At 33.2% G+C, this 27550-nt stretch overlaps 1 protein-coding gene across 1 annotated transcript; it reads left to right on the plus strand.

Annotated features, from left to right (window-relative positions):
* Positions 1 to 13018: 13018 nt before the first annotated feature.
* On the plus strand, positions 13019 to 27018 carry exex (motor neuron and pancreas homeobox extra-extra). The gene is made up of 3 exons (XM_075305846.1): positions 13019 to 14443; positions 24599 to 24842; positions 26050 to 27018. The coding sequence occupies exons 1-3, from the start codon at positions 13389 to 13391 to the stop codon at positions 26452 to 26454; spliced, it is 1704 nt and encodes a 567-aa protein (XP_075161961.1). The 5' UTR covers positions 13019 to 13388; the 3' UTR covers positions 26455 to 27018.
* Positions 27019 to 27550: the final 532 nt, after the last annotated feature.

Here is a 27550-nt window from a genome sequence, read left to right on the forward strand (position 1 = left end):
CTGCAAGTATAAGGGTTTCCACATATTTCAAAGCTCAGTTGAAACATTAATAATGAGTCCAGCCATTATGCGGGCATTTTTGTAGCAAATACACCTTGTTGTAAAGTTTTTTCATTATATACATAAAAGTTATCGTAAACTTTAAATCTACTATTACCATACAAATTTGTTATATAAACTGTCAGTAAATTATTGGGAATATTATCATTTGACTCGTTTATCCTTTTTATGTTATTATAATATTCTAAAGTTATTACGATATTACTAAATTAAAATAGTAGACGTGAATAGCTTTGTGCACTGAAAAAATTTTGTCGTCTCCTTAAAATACGAACGCGAATTTTGGTTATAATAGCATTTGTGAATTTCTTTTATATAAACTGTTTTCCTTGTCCAAAAGACGATAAAATCGTTTTGTCCCTATAATTAAGTGATTCAACTTAAAAATGGGTATGTTTTCATGAAAGAAGGAAGAATTAATGAAATAGTCTTTAAATGTGAGGAGTTTTTGCATCTTAACCACAAACCAAAATAGCGTTCAAAAATAGAAGATGTTTTTCAACACTTTATTTTAAAAACGTATATATACAATAATTTCTACTTGAAGTCGAGTCTGAATTTGGAAATTTTAGTTAGCGTTAGCACGTTTTTAAAGCACTTTGATAGCTCATGAAGAAAAGGAAAATGTTTTTACTGGGAAATGTAAACTATAGGTATTTTCTACAATTTAAATAAAAGTAATGTATTTCGAATTTTTCACAATTTCAAATCCAAACTAAAATTTTAGTTGTGTTCCTTTACTTTACTCGTAGTAGAAAGTAGTAAAAGAGAGAAATATTCAAAATCCTCTCAGAGTTCAAAATTTGTTAAATGTACAGGAACAAATCCAAAGCATGCTTAGATCATTTAATATTTTAAAATAACAAGTAAATAAAATAGAGGTGTTGGGAAGGTAGCTCCCACAAAACGAAGGACTTCCAGTAAAAAATTTGTGATAGTAATCAAAATGTATCGAATACGCAAACAGAGCTAATATGCCTTAGATATTGTTACAGTCTCACAGAAGTGGAATTAAAATGAAAATAATATGCATTGTAAGTGAAATAAAGCCTTTAAGTTTGTTAAATTTCAATCAAAAATGTGACTTTTGATACAAAAAAATTAGCTTTTTTTCTAGCTATTTTTTAGAATTTTTTAGCTTTTTTTTTTAGCTATTTTTTGGGGCAAATCTAGCGGTTTTTGGTGAAACAATTCTGGCAACGCTGTCGGTGAGGCACCCGAACATTTTTGTGCTAGAGAAATTTTATTTATCAAAATAAAAAAATATTTTCTGATGCAATCACGAAATTAATCGATCCAATTAATTTTTAATTGCAATTACTGCAATCTCAAAATAACATAGATAATATCAATCACAAAATGTCTAATAAACATAATTACTATATATACTAGATTAATTTTTTTAGGCACTTTCAATTATTTTTTATTTGGTTCAAATAAAAATTTAACTAATTTTGCACATGTATCATGGCCTATTTATTAAAAAATCGTTGACTCAGCTTTGACATTTTATTGGGTGTATGGTGCACTGAAAAAAATATTGTCGTGAGGTCAAAGATTTCATGTCCTTAAAACACGAATGCAAATTTTGCTTAGTATAGAAGACCCATTTCTCTAATATAAAGATTTTTTCCTTGTCCAAAAGTCGATAAACTTTTCAATGAAGTCGTATTGCCCTTATAATTAAGTGATTTGACTTGAAAATGGGTATCACAACATGAAAGAAAAAATTTTGGGATAAGGTCAACTTGACTTTAATAATTCAGAAAAATTCTTTAAAATTAATGAAATTGTCTTTAAATTTGTTGACTTTTTGCATCTTGGCTACAAAGCAAAAAATCGTTCAAAAATAGGACATGGTTTTCAACACTTTTTTTACTTGAAACATAGCATAATTTCTACTGGAAGTCGAGTCTGAATTTAGAAAATAAAGTTGTCGTTAACTCGTTTTTAAAGGGCTTTGATAGTATATGAAGAAAAAAAGTTGAAAAAACGAATAATTAAAATTTGCTTTCTAGAAGCAATTACGAAAAACCCAAACTTAAAAGTGAATTGCGTCTTAAAAATGTCCTTACTTGTATTCTCTGCTTCTTTGGCCGGAATCAATACCAAAATTGTTAAAGTAAAGACAAAATCTTTGGAACCGACCATGCTTTTTTTTCAGTGTGGTAGGCATAATGAAATAAAAGAATTCCCAAAAATTTTTACTTTTTTCGTAATTGAGGACATATTTAATTTTTTAAAATTTTTTGAGAAATTGAGATATTGAGACATAATTACATTACAAAGGAATGAGGATTTTTTTCACAATGAAACAAAACTCCACTCCAACTCTGGGTTGGAACACACTGTTAGTAAACAAATATGGGAAAACGTTTAAATTTGAAGCAATTTTTAGACAAGTTCGCAAAAGTGTATTTATGATTTATCGGTCAATAGATATGTCTTAGAAGCATAGGGAAATTTAAGTCATTCTTACAAGTATTCGACTTAGTAGTGGCGATTTTACAAGGAAAATGTTTGGTATTTCGACCATTTTTGCAGCAAAACATATACACCGAAAAAAAGTGAACTGTTTTATAGGAAACGCACGAAAATTGAACTAAATTTTACTACACATTTTGAGATTTCCACAAAGCGTTGTTAAAACCAGGAAATTTTAATGCACTGTTGTACTTTTTAACTGCAGTTCACGAAATTACATCATCTCATAGAAGAAACAAGTAAGGAAAGTCTAAGGTCGGTCGGGGCCGACTATATTGTACCCTGCACCACTTTGTAGATCTAAATTTTCGATACCATATCACATCCGTCAAATGTGTTGGGGGCTATATATAAAGGTTTGTCCCAAATACATACATTTAAATATCACTCGATCTGGACAGAATTTGATAGACTTCTACAAAATCTATAGACTCAAAATTTAAGTCGGTTAATGCACTAGGGTGGAACATAATTTTATTAAAAAACAAGTAAGGAAAGTCTAAAGTCGGGCGGGGCCGACTATATTATACCCTGCCCCACTTTGTAGATCAAAATTTTCGATACCATATCACATCCGTCAAATGTGTTGGGGGCTATATATAAAGGTTTGTCCCAAATACATACATTTAAATATCACTCGATTTGGACAGAATTTGATAGACTTTTACAAAATCTATAGACTCAAAATTTAAATTGGCTAATGCACTAGGGTGGAACATAATTTTATTAAAAAAATATGGGAAGCATTTAAATCTATAGCAATTTTAAGGAAACTTCACAAACTTTTATTTATGATTTATCGCTCGATATATATGTATTAGAAGTAGAGGAAAATTAGAATAATTTTTACAACTTTTCGACTAAGCAGAGCCGATTTTAAAAGGGAAATGTTGGTATTTTGACCATTTTTGTCGAAATCGGAAAAACATATATATGGGAGCTATACCTAAATCTGAACCGATTTCAACCAAATTTGGCACGCATAGCAACAATGCTTATTATACTCCCTGTGCAAAATTTCAACTAAATCGCAGTAAAAAATTGGCATCTGTGGTCATATGAGTGTAAATCGGGCGAAAGCTATATATGGGAGCTATATCTAAATCTAAACCGATTTCAATCAAATTTGGCACACTTGACTACACAACTAGTTGTACTCCTAGTGAAAAATTTCAATCAAATTGGGCCAAACCTCTGGCTTCTAGGACCACATTTCTCCATATCGGGCGAAAGATATATATGGGAGCTATATCTAAACCTGAACCGATTTCAACCAAATTTGGCACACATGACTACACTACTCATTGTACTTCTAGTGCAAAATTTCAACCAAATTGGGCCAAAACTCTGGCTTCTAGTACCATATTAGTCAATATCGGGCGATAGATATATATATATTGGAGCTATATCTTAATCTGAACCGATTTCAATAAAATTCAGCACACTTGACTACACTACTAATTGTACTCCTAGTGCAAAATTTCAACCAAATTCGGCCAAAAATCTGGCTTCTGGGGCCATATAAGTCCATATCGGGCGAAAGATATATATGAGAGCTGTATCTAAATCTGAACCGATTTCAATCAAATTTTGCACACTTAACTATACGACTAAGTGTTATGTTTGTACAAAATTTTAAGCAAATCGGTATGAAACTCTGGCTGCTGTGTCCATATTAGTGCATATCGGGCGAAAGATATATATGGGAGCTATATCTAAATCTTAACCGATTTCTTCCAAAATCAATAGGGTTCTATTCTGACCTAAACTAGGAACATGTGCCAAATTTGAAGGCGATTGGACTTAAATTGCGACCTAGACTTTGATCACAAAAATGTGTTCACAGACAGACGGACGGACGGACAGACGGACATGGTTATATCGACTAAGGGACCCACCCTGAGCATTATTGCCAAAGACACTATGTGTCTATCTCGTCTCCTTCTGGGTGTTACAAACATATGAACTAACGTATGATACCCTGTTCCACAGTGTGGCGCAGGGTATAAAAATATATGGGAAACATTTAAATCTGAAGCAATTTTAAGGAAACTTCGCAAAAGTTTATTTATGATTTATCGCTCGATATATATGTATTAGAAGCTCAGGAAAATTAGAGTCATTTTTACAACTTTTCGACTAAGCATTGGCGATTTTACAAGGAAATTGTTGGTATTTTGACCATTTTTGTCGAAATCAGAAAAATATATATATATATATGGGAGCTATATCTAAATCTGAACCGATTTCACGCATAGATACAATGCTAATTCTACTCTCTGTGCCAAATTTCAACTAAATCGGAGCAAAAATTGGCCTCTGTGGTCATATGAGTAATAATAAAATTTTACTACTACCAAATAATTTTTTTCCAATAAAAATATGGAATTTTCCAATAATACTATGGAATTTTTTTTCTGTGTAATAACCCCACTTGTCAGCTACCCTATCATTTAGAGAAGAACAATAAAACACTCCTAAAATATTCTAATAATTTCGATACCAATTTAAAACATTTTTTCCCTACACTCAAAAAAGTGAACCCTCTATTTCACTAAAGCCAATTTAACTTTATTTTAGTTCATGGAATTATTATATTTGGAGAAAGTTTCCTTAACTCTAATAGTTAATAGTTAAATTAACTAAAAAATGGAAAAAAATATGCACAAATGAAGCCTAAAGATTTACTAAAGTAGTACTTCTCACAAAATAGTTCATTATTAGTTTAAGTTTATAAATTTTACTACAAATGCGCCCATCTTGAACTTCGTATGGCACTAAAGATATTTTGCACCTTTGGACTCCTATTTTTTCCTTCAAACTTTGAATTTTTCATTAACAAGTAAAAAAAAAATAATTATGTCTAATAAATTTTCTTTAATTTGTCGAAAAATATTTACTTATTTTTGTGAAATCTGTGTGACATCTGCGTTTGTATTACAGTATAGTTAAAATTTCGTAAAAGTAATCAAAATTTTCCTTTCTGGTGGGTTCACTGTTATTTGAGTGTAGAATCTTAAGAAAATGTTCACCCAACAAATGAAGGTGGTAACCCCTTGTGTCAGCTACCCTATCATTTGAAGGATAGCAATAAAACACTCCAAAAATATTCTAAATAATTTCGAAACCAATTTAAACCATTTTATCATAACCCGAACAAAAATTTTTGCTGTGATTTTATTTAGCTTCGTGTAATTGAATTTAATCAAAACAAAGACACAACAACAACAGCAAAAAGTGGAATAACTAAAAATCCAAAAAACGCATGTTCAAAAGTTTACCTTCCCCAAAAAGACTACACAAGAACAAAACTACAAATTGTAACTACCGCAATTTGCATAATTTCTCGAAATTCTCAATTGCCAAAATGTTTTAATTAAAATCTAACAACCCATTTAAAAATCTCTTAATTACGAATGAATGCCAACCAATACCAACAGACGCACCACTACTAAAGCATACTTGTACACCACAGCGTAAGTGTATACAAATAATCTGGCAACATAACAAACGAAATAACAAAACTAACTGAAGCTCATGCCAGGATAATCAGAGGACTCTAACATTTAACAAATCCCTTATACATACGTGCATACATATATGCCATGTCTACATGTATTTGTATATATATCGTATGAGTGTTTTGAACGGAGAGCTTTCTAACCGAAATTTATCCTATACAATACAGCATAGGCCCCAAGGATGGGAAGCAAAAACCCAAAATGAAAAACATGCAAATCCCAGAGAGCAATTTCTTTTTTAGTAATTTGAAAAGTAATTAGAATGGCAAACACTAATTAACAAAAATGTTCAACAAACCGGTCGAGGTAATGCCATGTAGGTACACATAAAAGCTACCGGGGAAACGGAAGTGGCGCTGCTAAACGATAAAAATCACAACAGCCATGAACAACAGCAGCTATGTTATGTATACAGAAAAAAATTTCCGTAGTTAAACTAACGCTAAATTTAACTTATTTTTATTGAAAAAAATTTATTTGCTTGTAGTTAAATTTTATTATTTTTATCGAAATTTTCCACAGCTTAATGAAATCTTACTTTTTTAAGTATCAGGTTGGCTGATAAGTCCCCGGTCTGACACATAAATGGCATCGCTAGTATTAAATGCATATTATTTTTATATAGTACCAACCTTCAAATGATTAGTGTCAAAATTTGACGTCTGTAGGTCAATTAGTTTGTAAGATAGAGCGTCTTTTGTGAAGCAACTTTTGTTATTGTGAAAAAATTTAAAAAAAGGAATTTCGTGTTTTGATAAAATGCTGTTTTCTGAAGGGAAAAAATACGGTGGAACCAAAAACTTGGCTTGATAATGAGTTTCCGGACTCTGCCCCAGGGAAATCAACAATAATTGATTGGTATGCAAAATTCAAGCGTGGTGAAATGAGCACGGAGGACGGTGAACGCAGTGAATGACCGTAAAATTAAGTTGATCGAGATAGCAGAGGCCTTAAAGATATCAAAGGAACGTGTTGGTCATATCATTCATCAATATTTGGATATGCGGAAGCTCTGTGCAAAATGGGTGCCGCGCGAGCTCACATTTGACCAAAAACAACAACGTGTTGATGATTCTGAGGGGTTTTTGCAGCTGTTAACTCGTAATACACCCGAGTTTTTCCGTCGATATGTGACAATGGATGAAACATGGCTCCACCACTATACTCCTGAGTCCAATCGACCATCTCCGAAGCGTGGAAAGACTCAAAAGTCCGCTGGCAAAGTAATGGCCTCTGTTTTTTTGGGATGCGCATGGAATATTTTTTATCGATTATCTTGAGAAGGGAAAAACCATCAACAGTGACTATTATATGGCGCGGCAAAACGGCCCCATATGAAGAAGAAACAAGTATATACGGCCGTAAGTTCGGCCAGGCCGAATCTTATGTACCCTCCACCATGGATTGCGTACACGCTCACAAAAAATCGCTTCTGTAACATATACTCCCAAACATATTTTGCTTCAAGCATATACATTTTTGGGTATTGCCCAAACATTTATATGTTTGATCTCTTCCAATATATAATATGTTTGAAAGCATATTGGTCTAAACAATATATGTTTGGGTAGTCTAAGTTCCAAACATTTTGTATTTTTGCATCCAAATTCAATAATGTTGTCTTCCAAAAACAATATGTTATTATGTGAACATATAATAAGTTTGGAAGCATTTTGCACCCAAAAATATTATATGCTTAAAAAAATTCTCCCAAACAATATTGTGCTCAAAATTTTATTTATTTATTTATATATTTACAATCATAATGAATTATGAAAATAAACAGGTAATTTAGGTGCTAACAACATAGGTTTTCGACCTGAATGCTCAAAATTTTGTTTCTGCCTAATTGTATATTCCCCCACATCTTTCTCACTTCCACGACATTTTTTAGTTCTTAGCACCTTTTTCTGTAATACAAACATTGTAGAAGAAATTATTCAATTGTAAGATTTTTTATTTTAATTTTACCTTTTGCCGGACGGGGATTCGAACAGCGGACCACACAGTTTGTAAGGATCAAAGAAGTAGCTGATCAATTGCCCAAGGAAAAATAAAATGTTAATTTTGTAATAACAAGCAACAACCACCAACTTAATTCAATATCGCTCCCTGTTAAATAGCGCTCCAAGCTACTAAACACATATATGTTTATAGGCTATTTCTAAATTAATATATGTTTGCATCCAAGCATATTATATTTACAAACATTTTATGTCCCAAACATAATATGTTCTAACATATTAACATATATGTCCCAAACATGTTATGCTAGTTTATGAACATTATATGCTTGCACTCAAAAATATTGTGTTTAAAAATTTGTGTTCCAAACATATAATGTTTATAGCCAAACATATGAAAAACAGTCTTTTTCATCCGTGTAGAAACTTCTACGAAAGGCTGTCATCCACAATCGAATTACTTGCGTTGTGGTATCTTAAAACTTCTTAACATCGTCTTCTAAATTGTGAGTTAGTCCATACGTGGTATATATTAGACAAAAAAGTTATGTATAGTTAAGTCTACAAATAATTACGAATCGATATGGACTTTTTGCACGGTACGTAGAGAGCCAGAATTGAAATATGGGCCAATTTTTGTGTGATTGGAAATCGATTTATCTGAGGGATATATATAACTAAAGGGTGATACGGTCAAAATTTGGTCAATATAAACTTGACGTATTTCTTTCAATTTTGCATTTAAAAAACCTGAACACCCCTCATTTTGAAGGTGTGTGTGTGTAGAATGTTGCTCCTTTTTTGATTTTGGAATTCACTCTTCAGTTGTCAAAATGCCGTCAAGCAAGAAGAGCAGCGTATCAAAATTTTGCTCGCGCATCGCGAAAATCCGAGCTACTCGCACGCAAAGCTGGCAAAATCGCTAAAAATTGCCAAATCAACCGTTACAAATTGTAATTAAAGTGTTTGGGGAACGTTTGTCGACAGCCAGGAAGTCTGTATCGGGGGGAAATCGAAAACCGGAAGCCGCTGAGACGACAAAGAGAGTTGCCGGTAGTTTCAAGCGAAACCCTAACCTCTCTCTCCGAGATGCCGCAAATAAGCTGGGTGTATCGTCTACAACCGTGCATCGAGCCAAAAAAACGACCCGGACTATCAACTTACAAGAAGGTAGTGACTCCAAATCGCGATGATAAACAAAATACGACGGCCAAAGCGCGATCCCGGAGGCTGTACACGACGATGCTGACGACGTTTGAGTGCGTGGTAATGGACGACGAAACCTACGTCAAAGCCGACTACAAGCAGCTTCCGGGACAGGAGTTTTATACGGCAAAAGGAAGGGGAAAGGTAGCAGATATTTTCAAGCACATAAAACTGTCAAAGTTCGCAAAGAAATATCTGGTTTGACAAGCCATATGAAAAGCAGCATTTTCATAGCTTCCGGGACTTTCAACCAAGAAATTTACGTGAAAGAGTGTTTGAACAAACGTTTGCTGCCTTTCCTGAAGAAACACGGTTGTCCCGTACTGTTTTGGCCGGATTTGGCATCTTGCCATTACGGTAAAAAGGCCATGGAGTGGTACGCCGCGACCGGAATCCTGCGAAGAACAAATACATGGACAGACGGACGGACACCAAAGGCAAAATCGACTCTGAAGGTGATTCTGAGTCGATCGGTATATATTTTATGGGGTCTAAAATCAATATTTCTGGTAGGCACATTTTTTGACAGATCAAAGTTATTATGCCCTGGCCACTATTTGGTTTAGGATATACATATATTGTCGTGAGGCCAAAGATTTTATGTCGTTACATTACGAATGCGAATTTTGCTTAGCATATGAGACGAATTTCTGTGATATAAAGTTTTTTTCCGTGTCCAAAATTCAATAAACTTTTCATTGAAGTCGTTTTGTCCTTATTGTTAGGTGATTTAGCTTAAAAATTGTTATCTTTACATGAAAGAAATTTTTTTTGTTGACTTGACTATAATAATTCAGAAAATTTCTTTAAAATAAATGAAATTGTCTTTAAAATTGCAGTAGTCTTTTGTACAATAATTCCATCTTTGCAAAAATTTTGTATTCTAGTACTCGAAAAAATTACAAAGTTAAAATTCGTAATTATAACGAAACTTAGTTCATTAACATAACAAAAAAACGAAAACACAAACTTTTCTTTTAACGATCGATTTCATTTTATTAACGATCACCTTCGCTCTTATAATGAAAAATTTCGTTATATTAAATTTCTTAAAAAAAAATAAATTTTCGTGTTATTTCATCGTATTTTCGTGTTGATCCATTGTAGGTTCTCCCTTTTGGTAGATGTAGTGCCGTTGTTGGTGCAAGCTAAAATCGTTACACCGAAAGAATTTTCTACGTAAAAAGAACGAAAAATTTCGTTAAAAGTACGAAATTTGTCATTGTTGTACAACCAAAGAAACTTTTCATTAAAACAACGAATTGTTACTTTCTCTTAACGAAATTTAAGTTTCATAGTTGTATGTACAACTATCGTACTTTTTATGAAACAATTTCGTAGTTTTTTTAAAAATGTTTGAACTTTTAGGAAAAAAATTATAGTCCAAATTGAATAAAAAAATTGAATGAATTTTAGTTTGGTTTCTTCACTTTTATTCACAGCATGCTGTCACACAAATGAGAATTAGTATAGGCATGTATTAAAAAAAATTTGAACAAAGGAATACACTCAAGCACATTATCAAAGACAATTTTATGTCACGAACGGAAATTTTACATCATCGTCATTATTTCAAAAAAAAAAGAAAAGTTTCATATTTTTATGAAGAAGTTTTAACGCAGAATGTTTCGTAAAGTATTCATAAAATCATAAAAACTTCTTCACAAAAATCATGAAATTTGAAACATTCGAGCACAGGTAAATGTGATTTTTTTCAACTTCATTCTCTCACAACCACAATCTATTCAACTTGATTTAGTTATTCGTATGTTTTTAGATAGAGAAAAAAGCTACTATACCACATTACCAGTCTGTAGCACATTTGCTGCACTCACTCTACAAAAAAAAAAAATTGTCGCTAATAGGAGGGATTATTCATTCATTCGAAGAAAAAAAAATCTTTTGTAACTAACCACAAAAAATTTATCAAAAACGTAAAAGAAAAAATTTTTTTTTTTGATTTGGTAAATTTGTAGTAAAATTTTCTTTAAATTTTGGTACATAATTTTTGGCACTAGTGGCAACTTTGCTTTAGACCTTCCTTACTTGTTTTAATACATAAACTTCCTTTAATTTCGGAAAAAGTTAATTTTGTAAGTTTACTTTATTGAAAATCCATGATGTGAATTGTCATTGCATTTCTTTGGAATTTAGGATATCTTGTTAATATCCACACGGATGTATCTTATTGATTAAGTTATCTTTAAGAATTTAATGTAACAATAACTTTAATCCGTTCCGTTCATATAATTTTCCATTCAAACTTTAAATAATGTTTCTCTCACCTAGCTTAACACATGATTTACGAAACACCATAATGTACAATTAATGTCAATAATAAATTTTTGTCACAGGCCATAATTAAGACGATTTTATTTGCTAATAATAATGAAACTAATTATGTGAGCTAGTATGCGTGTTAATAAGAATGTGTGAGTGTTTATATGCGTCTGTCTTAAGGCAAGTAATCTAATTTCACTGTGAATGTTGGGTCCTCTCCTAATGACCTTCCTTGCCATTGCTTGTTTTTTTTTTAGACCATTGGCATTTGGTAGTGCTCAAATGACTAATCATCGTCATCATCATCATTATCATCACGGTCGTAGTCAGCCATTTCTCTGTAGTTTTAATTACTCGAAAACTGACTTTATATCACATAGCAATACCATTCATACATAGATAATGCGTTCGTATGGATCCGAGTATACATTTGCTATTGGAATTTTGAAATGTTTTTACACACTAACTACTCCCCCAAATAGCTAACTAAGTCATGTACTCAATTCACTCACTCTCTTTCTCTGATATACTAACTCACTATTGTTGATGGTATTACACTTGGTGGTAGCTCGAATTCTGTCTTTATCATCCCCGGCCACCATCCTCTACTACGTAAATTTGTTTTACTGATGAGATAGATGATGGCAGTGTAGTAGCAACACTCCATAATGATGGTAATTATATCTCGTTTTTCAAACAATTTTAGGCTAAAAATGGTGACTGCTGCAATGCATCTCACACATTCATCTCAACTTCTTCATATTACATTCACTTTCCAAATGAATGATAATGGTGGTGATCGGTGCGTGGTGGGTGGTGGATAAAATGCTACAGTCAACTCTGTGATACAGCTTTTTGAAATGAAAAGTTGTGGTATAGAAGGGGGACTTGCTTTTTTGCATCATCGTCGCCTACCAAAAATAATTTGCCACACCTTTCCAATTACCAACGATTTGAAGATAATCATGGCCATATCAAAAGATGAGTAAATCTTCTGTACAAGAGCTATCAAGAGGAGAAAGCCAATGCTGCTACATTGCTTTGAATAAAACCCGCCCCTTCTAAACCATATTATATATATATGTCTATCTCTTTCACACCCAATGATTTGCTGGTAAAATAGATTTCATCATAAGCTCTAACATCACTCACTTACTCCATTTTTAAACATCTACTGTGTGTGCGTGCGTGTGTGTACAATAGCCCAATATGGTTGGTTATCAACGAAACACTTCAATGGAGTCTACTCTATAAAGCAAGAGAGATAGAGAGCCATTATAACAGAGAGAGAGCAAGAGAATTTAAAGGTACTATTAGCATTGTTGCCTTAATGTGTAATAAAGGCATTTAGCGATATTGTTGTTAACAGTCTCACACAGAAGAAGGGTGGGCTTGGTAATGTGTATGTGTATGACTGTGTGTAATTGCGTATGAATGAGGAATGTATGGTAAAATGCTATGAAATCGGTTAGACGACGTATATGATTGAGAACTTTTGATTATTTTCCTACAGTCGTTGAAACGCGTTTGTACGATAACGACACAAGTCGCTTGGACTGTCGTTGTGAAAATAAAAAAAAAACAAAACCAGAAAAATAATAAAACAAAAAGTGGTAAAGACAATTCCAAATAGAAACATAAATTACAACTAATTAAAATCAAATTTGGAATATATTAAAAGAAGAAGAAAAAAGTGCCAAGAAGAAAAACAAAAATTGTGGAAAAATACTCACTTATTAAAAATGCAAATATAGAGGAAAATTTAAAAATTTTTGAAATAGTTTCTTTTGTTTTTGGTTTCTTAAAAAAAAAATATATACAAAAAATAAAACAATTTAAAATCGAACAACCAAAAAAAATTAAATAAATAAATATGTCCAGTGCTCAAGTCTCACAACCACCCACATTGCAACAATTGCAACAACAACAGCAGCTACAACAACAGCAACAACAGCAGCAACAACATCATCACCACCAACAACAACAACAACATTTGTCACAATTTCTCAATCACATAGCTGCCGCTCAGCATCATCATCATCATCACCAGCAGCAACAACAACAAGAAAATTCACAGCACAATTCAGCCTCTTCACCTCATAGTGATTACCAACACGATTCCAATACCCGGTCCACATTATCACCACGATCACCAAGATCGCCATCATTATTGCATCATAGTCCACAGCGTTCGTTGGGTGGATCTCCAGCGCTGCCACACTCCAACTCTAATTCTCCAAAACCTTTAAATCAACACAATAACTCTCACGACGATACGCTTCCATCTACCGTCCATCAACATCATCATCATTCACAATCCGGGCCGAATTCAACTCCCTTACCCTTATTGGTTCAACCTATGCCCACAAACGGAACTATGCATTCCTTACCAACAAATGCTGTGGGAAATTTAAGAGATCAAAGAATATTTCCCGCTTCGTTTACCTCCCAACAGAGAATATATGAAGGTTTACCACCAACACAACTGGGGCATACTTCATCGGCTACCGCTGCAGCTTTAGTTAATGGAGTTTACCCGATACCTCGATTACCTTTAGGTTCTGCTATTGTCAATAACACTTCCCCTCATCATATAGTTGGAAATGGTCTGACAGCCCTACCTCCAGCGGCCGCATCACCCACTTCCTCTCTATCGCCTCCTGTTACTCAAACTCAACCGAAAAAATCATTTTGTATTGATGCCCTTTTGGCAAAAAATCAAAATACCAATGAACCACAATCTCCAGAAGGTTTGAGTATAAAACCTTCACCCTTAGATGATCGTCTAACAGCAGTAGGTTTACAATATGCTCGAGAAATGTCGGCCGCAGCGGCCGCAGTTGGTGGTATGACAGAACAGGAGGCCTTGCAACGGATTCATGAATCGTCACGTGATTATGATTCACCATCACCCGACGGTATGTCAAGGTAAGTCATTAGAAAAGCAAAAAACAAAAGAAAGGGGGAATCGACAATACAACCCACTACTACTGAGTTAATGAGAGACATTACATAATGTAAACGATTTTTTTGGGATATTTTACCTAATATGAAAAATTATTCAACTCAATTTTTAGGACACAAAATTTGCATAATATAAAGAACAAATTTCTTCAAAATAAATTAACTTGAAAAAGTTGAAAAATTACAATAGCCAATTTAAAAATATTTATACCCAGTGCCGCACTGTGGGTCCCTGAGTCGTCGATATAGCCATGTCCGTCTGTCTGTGAACACATTTTTGTAATCAAAGTCTATGTCGCAATTTTAGTTCAATCGACTTCAAATTTGACACAAGTTTCTGGTTTGGGTCAGAATAGAACTCTATTTATATTCGAAGAAATCGGGTCAAATTTAGTTATAGCTCCCATATATATCTTTCCGATATTCACTTATATGACCCAAAAGCCAGAGTTTTACTCTGATTAGCTTGAAATTTTGCACAAGGAGTGCAATTAAAAGTATAGTCAAGTGTGCTAAATTTTATTGAAATCGGTTCAGATTTAGATATATCTTTTACCCGATTTACACTAATATGACCGCAGAGGCCAATGTTGCACTCCGATTCAGATTTAGATATATCTTTTACCCGATTTACACTAATATGACCGCAGAGGCCAATGTTGCACTCCGATTTACGAGAAATTTTGAACAGGGAGTAGAATTTACATTTTAATTGGGCTCGCCAAATTTTGTTAAAATCGGTTCAGATTTAGATATGGCTCCCGTATATATCTTTTGTCCAATTTACACTCCTATAACCACACCCAGAGAAGGAATATGATCATCTCAAATATGTTTCAAGAGCAAAATGTTATATTTGGACTGGGAACATGTAAGATGTTTGTCGAAACCATGTTATTTTCTCGGAAATTATGTATCTGATTTCGACTATCATGTATATGTTTAACGAGAAAACAACATTTTTCCCACAAAAATGTTCCATGTTCCTCGTCCAAAAATAACTTGTTGTTCTTGAAACATGTTTGAGGTGATCGTATTGCTTCTATGCGTGCGCCGAGGCCAAAGTTTTACTACGATTTACTTGAAACTTTACACAGGGAGTATAATTAAATTTCTGGATATGCAGAAATCTGAACCCATTGGTTGAAATGAGGTCAGATTTAGATATAGCTCCCATATATATCCTTCGCCCGATTTGCCCTCATATGACCACAGAGGTCAAAGTTGTAATCCGATTTACGTGAAATTTTGCACAGCGGGTACAATTAACATAGTAACTACGTATGCCAATTTTAGTTTCAGATTTAGATATAGCTTCCATGTATATGTTTTTTTCCGATTTGAGAAAAAATGACCAAATGCTTCAAAATTGGTTGAGAAAATATTTTTTTATTTCTAGGGGCGGATTTGATATGGTATCGAAAATGCGGATCTACAAAGTGGTGCAGGGTCGGCCCGCCCCACTTTAGACTTTTCTTACATGTTTTCATAAAATTTAAAATACCCTAGTCATAGAAAGTAGTGTCCGTACGTACGCTTCAGCGAACGGACGTACACTGGCCGATTTTTCATCTAATTTTCTTGAAATTTGACGCTTGATGTTTATAAATGTCATGAAATATCTTCAACAAATTTAGCCCACATTTGATCTATAAAGTTTAGATAGGCACCACCTATAAGTCGACTGTCTGATAAAGGGTGATACGGTCAAAATTTGGTCGATATAAACTCGACGTATTTCTTTCAATTTTGCATTTAAAAAACCTGAACACCCCTCATTTTGAAGGTGTGTGTATAGAATGTTGCTCCTATTTTGATTTTGGAATTCACTCTTCAGTTGTCAAAATGCCGTCCAAGCAAGAAGAGCAGCGTATCAAAATTTTGCTCGCGCATCGCGAAAATCCGAGCTACTCGCACGCAAAGCTGGCAAAATCGCTAAAAGTTGCCAAATCAACCGTTACAAATGTAATTAAAGTGCTTGGGGAACGTTTGTCGACAGCCAGGAAGTCTGGATCGGGGGGAAATCGAAAACCGGAAGCCGCTGAGACGACAAAGAGAGTTGCCGGTAGTTTCAAGCGAAACCCTAACCTCTCACTCCGAGATGCCGCAAATAAGCTGGGTGTATCGTCTACAACCGTGCATCGAGCCAAAAAACGAGCCGGACTATCGACTTACAAGAAGGTAGTGACTCCAAATCGCGATGATAAACAAAATACGACGGCCAAAGCGCGATCCCGGAGGCTGTACACGACGATGCTGACGAAGTTTGACTGCGTGGTAATGGACGACGGAACCTACGTCAAAGCCGACTACAAGCAGCTTGCGGGACAGGAGTTTTATACGGCAAAAGGAAGGGGAAAGGTAGCAGATATTTTCAAGCACATAAAACTGTCAAAGTTCGCAAAGAAATATCTGGTTTTGCAAGCCATCTGTACTTCCGGGACTGTCAACCAAGAAATTTACGTGAAAGAGTGTTTGGATAAACGTCTGCTGCCTTTCCTGAAGAAACACGGTTGTTCCGTACTGTTTTGGCCAGACTTGGCATCTTGCCATTACAGTAAAAAGGCCATGGAGTGGTACGCCGCCAACAACGTGTAGGTGGTTCCCAAGGACAAGAACCCTCCCAACACGCCAGAGCTCCGCCCAATTGAGAAATACTGGGCTATTGTCAAGCGGAATCTAAAGAAGACCAAAAAAACTGCTAAGGACGAGCAGCAGTTCAAGGCAAACTGGCTTTCTGCGGCGAAGAAGGTGGACAAGGTGGCTGTAGAAAATCTGATGGCAGGTGTCAAGCGTGAGGCCCGGCAATTCGGATTTGGAAAAGCGAAAGCCTAACTGAATATTTTTCCTGAATTTTATACTAATTGAACTTGAAAAAGAAATTTAATTTGATTTTTTAAATAAACGATTTCACCGATTTACACGCGTTTTCCCTTGACAAATTTTGACCGTATCACCCTTTATGTAATACAACAAAATGCGTTATATTTTTTAATTTTATTGTTCAAAATAAAAAATGGAAATAACATCAAATTTTGCAATTAGTTCAGATTTGTTCATATTGACTATATTTAGCACGAGTTATGGCGTTCAAATGGCCGAAAAAACTATCACACGCTGCACAAAATTATTCCCGGCGGAGCGCCGTCTTGAGATGATGGTCACTTTGGTATATTTTTAGAGCGAAAATTTCCTCTCCAAAATGTCACAGGCTCAAACGTGCAACGGATTGCGATCTAGCCATTGTGCGGTACAAATCAATCGAGGAACCAGTTTTGGTTAACGCCTGCTGGATTCGATGGTGTTAAGTACTTTTGGAAGGTGCATGGTCTGTGGCCGCACTGTTTGTATATCCCGGGCTTAAATACTGTTAAGGAGACTTTTCCGATAATATTTGACATTTATACGACTGGGGAGCGACCATCAGCCGTTACGGCGGCCCACGCCATTACCATCGGCCGTGATTGCGTTCTGGCGTATAATATCATTTGTTAGAAACTGCACACTTTGCAATAGCTTATCATCGGAGAAAACAAAATTCGATAATTGGCCAATTTCGTATAAGAAGAGCACTTCTAACATTTTTTGTGTATGGGTGAACTCTTGCAATTTTTTGAACTTCAATGTCTTTAGTATAAGCCAGTCATTTTTCAATATGCGTTACAGCCGTTTAGTTCATAAGCAAATTATATAACATTGCGGCGTGGATTTCGATTAAATACCTAATGAAAAAATAAAAGTTAGGATATTTTTATTTTAAACAACCCTCGTCTAGGGTTCGGTCGTTATATCAAAAATCTCATAAGTCAGGTCAACAGTTTTGGATCTAAACCAATTTTTTGTGAGTATAAAAATGTTATTAATAACCCAGCAAAAAAATTTGAAAGTTCTTCTAAAGGCACAACTTTAAAAGCACTTCCAAAAATGTCCTCCCTACACACCAAAAAAATTTTTTCTGATTCAATCACTAAATTAATTGATCCAATTAATTTTTAATTGAAATGTCTTCAATCACAGAAATGATAGTATCAATTAAAAAATTAATTGAAGGTCAATTAAAAAGTTAATTGATCCAATTAAAAATTAATTGATACTATTGTTTTTGTGATTGATTTTTGTTTCAATTAAAAAATTTGTTGAATCAATTAAATTTTTAATTGAATATGTTTTAAAACTCAATTAAAATTTTAATTGGAAAAATTTTCGTGAAATTTTTGTGTGTGTAAGATGTTCTTTATTTTAACTGCACGGGAAGTTTATTTGAGTCAATTTTTGTTATAACTCGTTTTTTCATATTTTTAAAGGGAAATTTAAAATTTTATTGTTTCAAAAAGGTTAAAAACAAATTAAGAATTAATAAAATAGTGCAAATTAATTAAATTTTGCCGATAAAAATGCTAAATCCTTTTTAGAAAAATTGCGATATTTTGAATATATTTTATGTCAAACTTTCCAGACAAGCGTTATATGTTAATACATTAAAAATCATAAAAAAATATTTATTCGTCAAAATATCACAAAATTTCTTAATTCACATCCAAAACATTGGATTCGCTTCACACCTTAAGAAGTGATGCAAATTCAGTGTAACGGCTGTTCATGTTAAATTCATCGCTTCTGCGTCAATTCCGGATGCAAAAAGGACATTTTCACTGCTTTTTTTTGGCGACGCTTTTTTGCTGGGAAGTTGTTAAAGTCGAATAGAATGAAATATCCAGCTTCAAATAATGTCGATGTAGATTTTTTATGCCGACAATTCATCACAAAGTCGGCAATATAGAGTCTATACTGATAAAAACAAAAATAAATAAATAAAAAGTAGAATATTTTATTTTAATTAGGGTTCAGTTGTTATATCAAAAATCACATAAGTCAGGTCAATAGTTTTGGATCTAATTCAATTTTTTCTGAGTGTTAAAAATTTATTAATAAGTTTTTAATGTCGAATAGAATACAATATCCAGCTTCAAATCATGTCAACTAAACACAAATTAAGGTTATGAACACCCTGAAATAGACACTTTTGCCACTTAATTCCAACTTTATCAGATTGCATAAAAGAAAACTACACAAATTAGGTTAAATTCATTTAAGTTAACCGATGGCCAACTCTTATAGCATTAAACAACGTTCATAAATGAACAAAATAAATAAATGAAAAGAAATAAAATCTTAACAATCACTTGAAAATTATGTCTTATGTTGAATCAACTTAAACGATAGAAAAACGAAATATTGAAAATCACACGTTCCAATAGCATGGAAGTTGCTATTTGACCACGTAATAAAATTGATGAGGTAAATGACATTAAAGCTAGGAAATTGTCATTTTCAAAAGTGTTATGAAACAATATACGAAAGCAGCTTAGTTAAAAATCTGAGGAGCTAATAAAAATTGCAAGGCAGACAGTGATAATGAGGCCATTAATTGGTTTTAAATGATGAATTGTAGTACTCCAGATATTTGATAAACAATTTAATTTAATCCGACAACTTTATAGGGTCACTACACTGGGAAAAAATCAAGATTATGTGATATATAGTTTAGGACACAAATATTATGGACAAGCTTCTTTAAAATTAATCATCAAAATCATTCAAAACCAAAACATTAAACCTTAAAAAAACTGAGGACATCAATTTACAAAACATTGAATGGAAATTCTTTGCAAAAAATAACTTCATTAAAAGAAGAAAACTAATCTTAGTAATAAAATCATTCGTGAGTATGCTTATATTTGGAATATTCGGTATCATTGTGTATTCTGATTTACTCAAAATCTGGGTCGTCAAATCTATGCTGTTCGTCCGTCCGTCTGCCCATTGGTTCATTGTTTGTTCGCATCGCGACGAGGTCTCAATTCATAGAGGAACCACAAGTGGCTATCAGTAGAGCCCTGCAGCATTTAAATGTGAATGAATTTTTTGTTTCTTATATCATTGCTCGTTACCGTGATACTGGCAGTGTTGCATCGCATCCAAAAAGTGGACGAAGTCACGCGGTACCAACACCCTAAGTTATCTGAAAAGTTAATGCCATATTGAATCGAAAAGCCATTGAAGATCCAAAATATGCCAGAGCTCACCGATGTACTAAAAAGGCGGATTTGAAAGAGCCAAGGAATGACCAGTTACCGAATTTGGTTTTCCCCGATGAGAAGCCGTTACAAATTGAGCATTTAGTGAACAAACAAAATTATCAGGTATAATGTCCAAAAGAGGTCAGCTGAAAATTTACACCCTCTATTGGCGATCAGATCAGAAGCAGAGCCGATAGTAATGGTGAGGGTCGCCGTAACGGCCGATGGTTAGGTTAGGTTAAGTTAGGTGGCAGCCCGATGTATCAGGCTCACTAATACTATTCAGTTCATTGTGATACCACATTAGTGAACTTCTTTCTTATCACTGAGTGCTGCCCGAATCCATGTTAAGCTCAATGACAAGGGACCTCCTTTTTATAGCAGAGTCCGAACGGCGTTCCACATTGCAGTGAAACCACTTAGAGAAGCTTTGAAACCCATAATTGATTGAATGATGTCGATTTGATTCTACCAATAAATCATATGTACTAATATACTGAATTATTAAATGATTCATACGCTTCGATGTACAAAGAGTTTAGGTTAATATCTAGTGTCACATGCAAAAAAAAGATCTTTCCTCCCAATCGAAGGTTTAGACCAAGGAACATCGTTATGAAATTTCTATTCACAATAAAAAAAAACTATTTGGATGGATTTTGGATTTTGTGATAAACGTTATCACCTTCAACAGTATGTAAAACAATTTCAAGAATACTACATTTTTTTCTAAATTTTCTGGTGAATTTTATTATATCTATATCTCTCTCACATCCACATTATGTATTTGGCTTTCATATAAGAATTCATAAATTAAAGGCACAACTTTAAAAACACTTCCAAAAATGTCCTCCCAAAGATGTTCTTTATTTTTATACCCACCACCATAGAATGGTGACGGGGTATAATAAGTTTGTCATTCCGTTTGTAACACATGAAATATCGATTTCCGACTATATAAAGTATATATATTCTTGATCAGGGAGAAATTTTAAGACGATATAACGATGGCCATCTGTCCGTCTGTCTGTCTGTCTGTCTGTCTGTTGTAATCACGCTACAGTCTTCAATAATGAAGCAATCGTGCTGAAATTTTGCACAAACTCGTCTTTTGTCTGCAGGCAGGTCAAGTTCGAAGATGGGCTATATCGGTCCAGGTTTTGATATAGTCCCCATATAAACCGACCTCCCGATTTGGGGTATTGGGCTTATAGAAATGTCACCAGCATTACTGAGGTGGGATAATCCACGGCCGATGGTCGCTCTCCGCTTGTATTTATCGACCGTTAGGTCAAAATAAATGTGGAATATTATCGGGAAAATGTTCTAAAGAGGGCATTGAAGCCCTGCTTGAAGCCCGCTTTGTTTGTACGGCAAAATTGCCACTAAAATCCCCGGATCCCAATCACGGTTACCGTTCGAGCCAAAAATAATCTACCAAAATTTGGAGAAAATTGTACCGCAAACAAATAAACCTTATTTAAAGAAAAAACTATTCCTATCGATTTCTATAGAAAATTTTGTCAAAATTTTATTTCTATAGAAAATTTTGTCAAAATTTTATTCCTATAGAAAATTTTGTCAAAATTTCATTCCTATAGAAAATTTTGTCAAAATGTTATTTCTATAGAAAATGTTTTGTTAAAATTGTATTCCTATAGAAAATTTTGTAAAAAATTTTTTTTATTAAAAATCTGGTCAACATTTTATTTATATAGAAATTTTTTTTTTGTCAAAATTTTATTTCTATAGAAAATTTTGTCAAAATTTAATTTCTATAGAAAATTTTGTCAAAATTTTATTTCTATAGAAAATTTTGTCAAAATTTCATTTCTATGGAAAATTATATCAAAATTTTATTTCTATAGAAAATTTTGTCAAAATTTTATTTCTATAGAAAATTTGGTCAAAATTGTATTTCTATAGAAAATTTTGTCAAAATTTTATTTCTGTAGAAAATTTTGTCAAAATTTTATTTCTATAGAAAATTTTGTCAAAATTTCATTCTTATAGAAAATTTTGTCAAAATTTTATTTCTATAGAAAATGTTTTGTTAAAATTGTATTCCTATAGAAAATGTTGTCAAAATTTTATTTCTATAGAAAATTTTGTCAAAATTTTATTTCTGTAGAAAATGTTTTGTTAAAATTGTATTCCTATAGAAAATTTTGTCAAAATTTTTTTTCTATTAAAAAGTTGGTCAACATTTTATTTCTATAGAAAATTTTGTCAAAATTTTATTTCTATAGAAAATGTTGTCAAAATGTTATTCCTATAGAAAATTTTGTCAAAATTTTATTTCTATAGAAAATTTTGTCAAAATTTTATTTCTATAGAAAATTTTGTCAAAATTTTATTTCTATAGAAAATTTTGTCAAAATTTCATTTCTATGGAAAATTATATCAAAATTTTATTTCTATAGAAAATTTTGTCAAAATTTTATTTCTATAGAAAATTTGGTCAAGATTTTATTTCTATAGAAATGTTTTGTTAAAATTGTATTCCTATAGAAAATTTTGTCAAAATTTTTTTTCTATTAAAAACTTGTGTAGTACCTCTTAGTTAGAGAGAAATATTTTGCAAAGAATTATACCAACCTACCAAACGGTAAAAAAAATCTATTATTTTAGGTAGAATTCTACCAAATGTGGCAACCGTGATCTCAACCCGTTGGACTTCTACGTCTTTGGCAGGTAAGGTTGGTTATAAAAATTCCAAATTGTCGATTATCTCAAGACAGGGCTTCGCCGGTAATGGATCAAAATACCACAGAGCTACTTGTGCACTCAAAAAAAAGTGAACTCTCTATTTCACTAAAGCCAATTTGACTTTATTTTAGTTCATGGAATTATTACGTTTGGAGAAAATTTCCTTTACTCTAATAATTTTTTGTGTACGTTAGTTAAATAAACTAAAACCGAGAAAAAAGATATACACAAATGAAGCATAAAGTTAACTAAATTCGTGTCTTCCACAAAATAGTTCAGTATTTCTTTAAATTTGTAAAGTTTACTACAAATGCGTTCATCATGAACTTCGTATGTCACTAAAGACATTCTTGCAATTTTGAACTCCAATTTTGTCCTTCAAACTACAAAATTGTCTTTAACAAGTGAAAAAAATTAATTACGTCTAATAAATTTTCTTGAATTTGTCGAAAAATATTTACTTATTTTTATGATGCCAGCGTTTGTAATACTGTTTAGTTAAAATTTTCTAAAAATATTCAAAATTTTCTAAAATTAACCGAAAGTTTTCTTCCTGGTGGATTCACTGTTTTTTCAGTGTATGCAGCGTGTGATGGCTTTATTGACCGCTTGAAGGCCATAATTCGAAAGGCAATTCGAATAAATCTAAACTGATTCTAAAATTAGATCTGATTTCGTAAATTTTTTCTTATGAACAATTATGTTAATTGAAAAAATATAAATAAACAATATGTTCATATTTGCCATACGCGGTTCGTTTCATATGTACTTGCAAAAAAAAAAAAAATACAATAGGTACATACCTCTGGGGAGATATTTATTCTGCAATATAGTTTATTTTTGGTTTCTGTTAAGCTCACACTTTTTTAGCAGTCTGAGAAATAAGTTTACTCAAGTCCTTAAAAATCAATCGTCAAATACTGGCGTGTAGGGGTTTTATGTTTTTTTTCCTCCGTGGTAAGCAAACCAGGCACCCAAAATTTCATCACGAAAGCAATTTTTATCATCATTCGGTGGTACTCCAACACCAAATGCTAGATTATAAACACTTTATCCTCTATGGAAGTCGGTTTAAGGGCACTTGGACCTGATTCATTATTCGATGTTATTCGAATCCGTAAAGTAATGAAAAGAATGTCATTCGCAAATATTTGGTTTCTCACACCCAAACATTTGGTAAAAAAAATAATAAGGCTTTCTTCAGTGTAAATTAAACAAATAACTATATATGTAAAGAAATAGATGTTGTATATATAAACCAAAGATATTTTGGTGCGTGCTTACTTCTTACGTATTCTCATTTCGATTTATTTTTTTTTATTTCTTACAGATCTGAATCTCCATCCTCCTCACATCGTTCTAGTCCGCCTATTAGTCCTGGCTGTGAAGATCAACAGCATTTGGGGATGCATGGCATGGAATTAGGAGATGAATTTAAGAAACCAGTACCTCCACATAGTCCAATAAGACCTCAAGATTTTCCCTTATATGCCGGAGGTCATCCCTACCATTTACTGGCCCATGGAGGTTCAGCTTTCCATAGACCATTGGATCCATCGGGAAAACCAATACCGGTAAGTTACGAGCCTATTACAATTTCACAGTGTTTGACAAAGTCACAGTAAAAACAACAGTGAACCCTATATGGCAATAAAGCCAATTTAATTTCAATTTAGTTCATGGAATTTATATATTTTGAGAAAAGTTCCTTGACTTGTAATAATTTTGTGTACTTTAGATAAATGAACTAAAATAGGGTGAAATCCAAAAAAAAAAAAAATAGAGCATACATATTTGCAAAATTCGTGTCTCACACAAATTAGTGTAGAATTTCTTAAAAGTTGTAAATGTTACCAATGCGAAATTCAAGATGGGCGCATTATCCTGAATTTCGTATGGTACCAAAGACATTTCTGCAATTACATTTTTTCCTTCAAAATAATTATGTCCAATAATTTTTCTTGAAAAAAAATGTCCACAAATATTTACTTATTTTTATGAAATCGGCGTGACATCTGCGGCCGTAATACACTTAAAAATTTCTAAAATTAACCAAAACTTTCCTTCCTGGTGGGTTTAGTGTTTTTTGAGTGTAAGAATAAATATTTTTGGTTCATTAGAAGTGCAAAGTATTTTATTCTGAAGGGAAAGAAATTTTTGAATAGCTTTCTACACAAAAAAAAAATCTGATTCAATCACGAAATTAATTGATCCAATTAATTTTTTAATTGAAATGGCTTCAATCAGGGAAATGATAGTATCAATTAAAAAATTCATTGATCCAATAAAAAAATAATTGATACTATTAATTTTTGTGATTGAATTTTGTTTCAATTAAAAATTTTTTTGAATAAATTATATTTTTATTTGAATATTTTTTAAAACTGAATTAAGACTTTAATTGGAAAAATTTTCGTGAATTTTTTTTTTCTGTGTAGTCTGAAAGAAAAAATACTTTTCTATCGCCATGTTTTGCGAAATGTCTGTTTGTCGCAATGGATGAAGTGAATAATCCTAACTTCGTGGGCAAACGTTGAAGTTACGGTATCCAATCTATTTTTAATACCCCTAAAAAATAATTTTTTAAAGCCATTATAAAATAGGAATTGGATTTAAAGAAGACTTCCAATCAAATCCATTCCATTCCCATAATCTTGCTTAACAACTCTTCGATTTGTTTCACTGTAACAATTCAAAAGAAAAAAATCCTCCTTTTTCGATGTTCTAGTTTGAATTTAAAATTTATGCCTGCCGTCTTTTTGTATCCACCTATAATTTCAGATTCCCATGGGCCAGCACTTTATGCCATCTCATTTACAATTTGAATTTTTGGCTCGTGCCGGTATGCTACATCATCGTATCCCCGAATTGGCTGCCTATCCCCATCATGCCATCTTGGGAAAAACAAGACGTCCAAGAACTGCCTTTACATCGCAACAATTGCTCGAATTGGAAAAACAATTCAAACAAAACAAATATCTATCCCGCCCCAAGAGATTTGAGGTTGCCAGTGGTTTGATGTTGTCGGAGACGCAGGTTAAAATTTGGTTCCAAAATCGTCGCATGAAATGGAAACGTTCCAAAAAGGCTCAACAAGAAGCCAAAGAACGTTTAAAGCAACAACAACAATCGCAACAACAACAACAGCAGCAGCAACAAAATGCCACACCAAATACAGTCAGTTAGTTTTTGGCCAAAGAGGCTATGGGTTTTTACTAGTATCACCCGCACTATAAGAATCGAATGAATTTCAGTTCATCTTCATCTTTGACTGGGGCAACAATGATGTCGTCGTCGATGTCGACGTCGCCATCGTTAACGCCATCGCCGCCATCATTGTGCTTGTCATTGTCGCCTTGTTCGGAATGAAGCATTGCAGGTGATAGTGATGATAAATTTTTTTTTGGTCCAGTTGCAGTGAAGTTGCAGATGAGGCTAATTGCAGATGCTAGTCAGCAAGGTTAATGGGGACAGAAACAAAAACATAGGCGAAATTCAAAGGGTCTTAATTGTCTACTATATATCCGTCCTATAAGTATTCTATTTATTATTCTTGACTTAAGATATGGATTTAGTCCTATCATTAGGGGTTAATTAAGATGTTTTTTTTGTGAGGATTTGGTTTCAATAACCGAATGGAAAATATCAGCAACTATAGCCTAAGATTATCCCGAAAGCTCACTTAACTAAATTGCCCTACACTCATAAAAATAGACTAATATTTTTGGGTCACCCTGTGATTATGGGTTATTGAGGTGTTTTTTTTGTGAAATGTTATCGTCAGCAGTCATAGCCTAAGGATATGGACACACTAGGCAAATATTTGCCTACAATGAGTGTCAAACTTTTTTTGCTGGAGCACTTAACAAATATCTGAATACCCGTTTTTGGAAAATTTTCCTATTGTGATGGAATATATCCAATATGAGCTTAAAATGTTTGCTGGTTTGACTGTGGTGACTAATTCTTTTTCGATTTCTTTCAAATATTTGCCCAGTGTGACCATACCGTAAGGCTTTTAGCTCCATATGAAAATTATCAAGAGTTTACTCAGATAAGTTCTTCTGCACAGAAAAAAATTATCACCAAAATATTTCCAATTAATTTGTTGAACACTCAGAGATGGAATATGATCCCCTCAAACATGTTTGGTCGGGAAACATGGAACATTTTTATGTCAAAAACTTTTTATTCTCGCTAAAAATATACATGGTTGCCGAAATACATTGTTTCCAAGAAAAGAACATGGTTGCGACAAACATGTTCCATGGTCTCCGGCCAA

Source organism: Haematobia irritans, chromosome 4 (assembly GCF_050003625.1).
Source record: "Haematobia irritans isolate KBUSLIRL chromosome 4, ASM5000362v1, whole genome shotgun sequence".
Lineage (NCBI taxonomy): Eukaryota > Metazoa > Arthropoda > Insecta > Diptera > Muscidae > Haematobia > Haematobia irritans.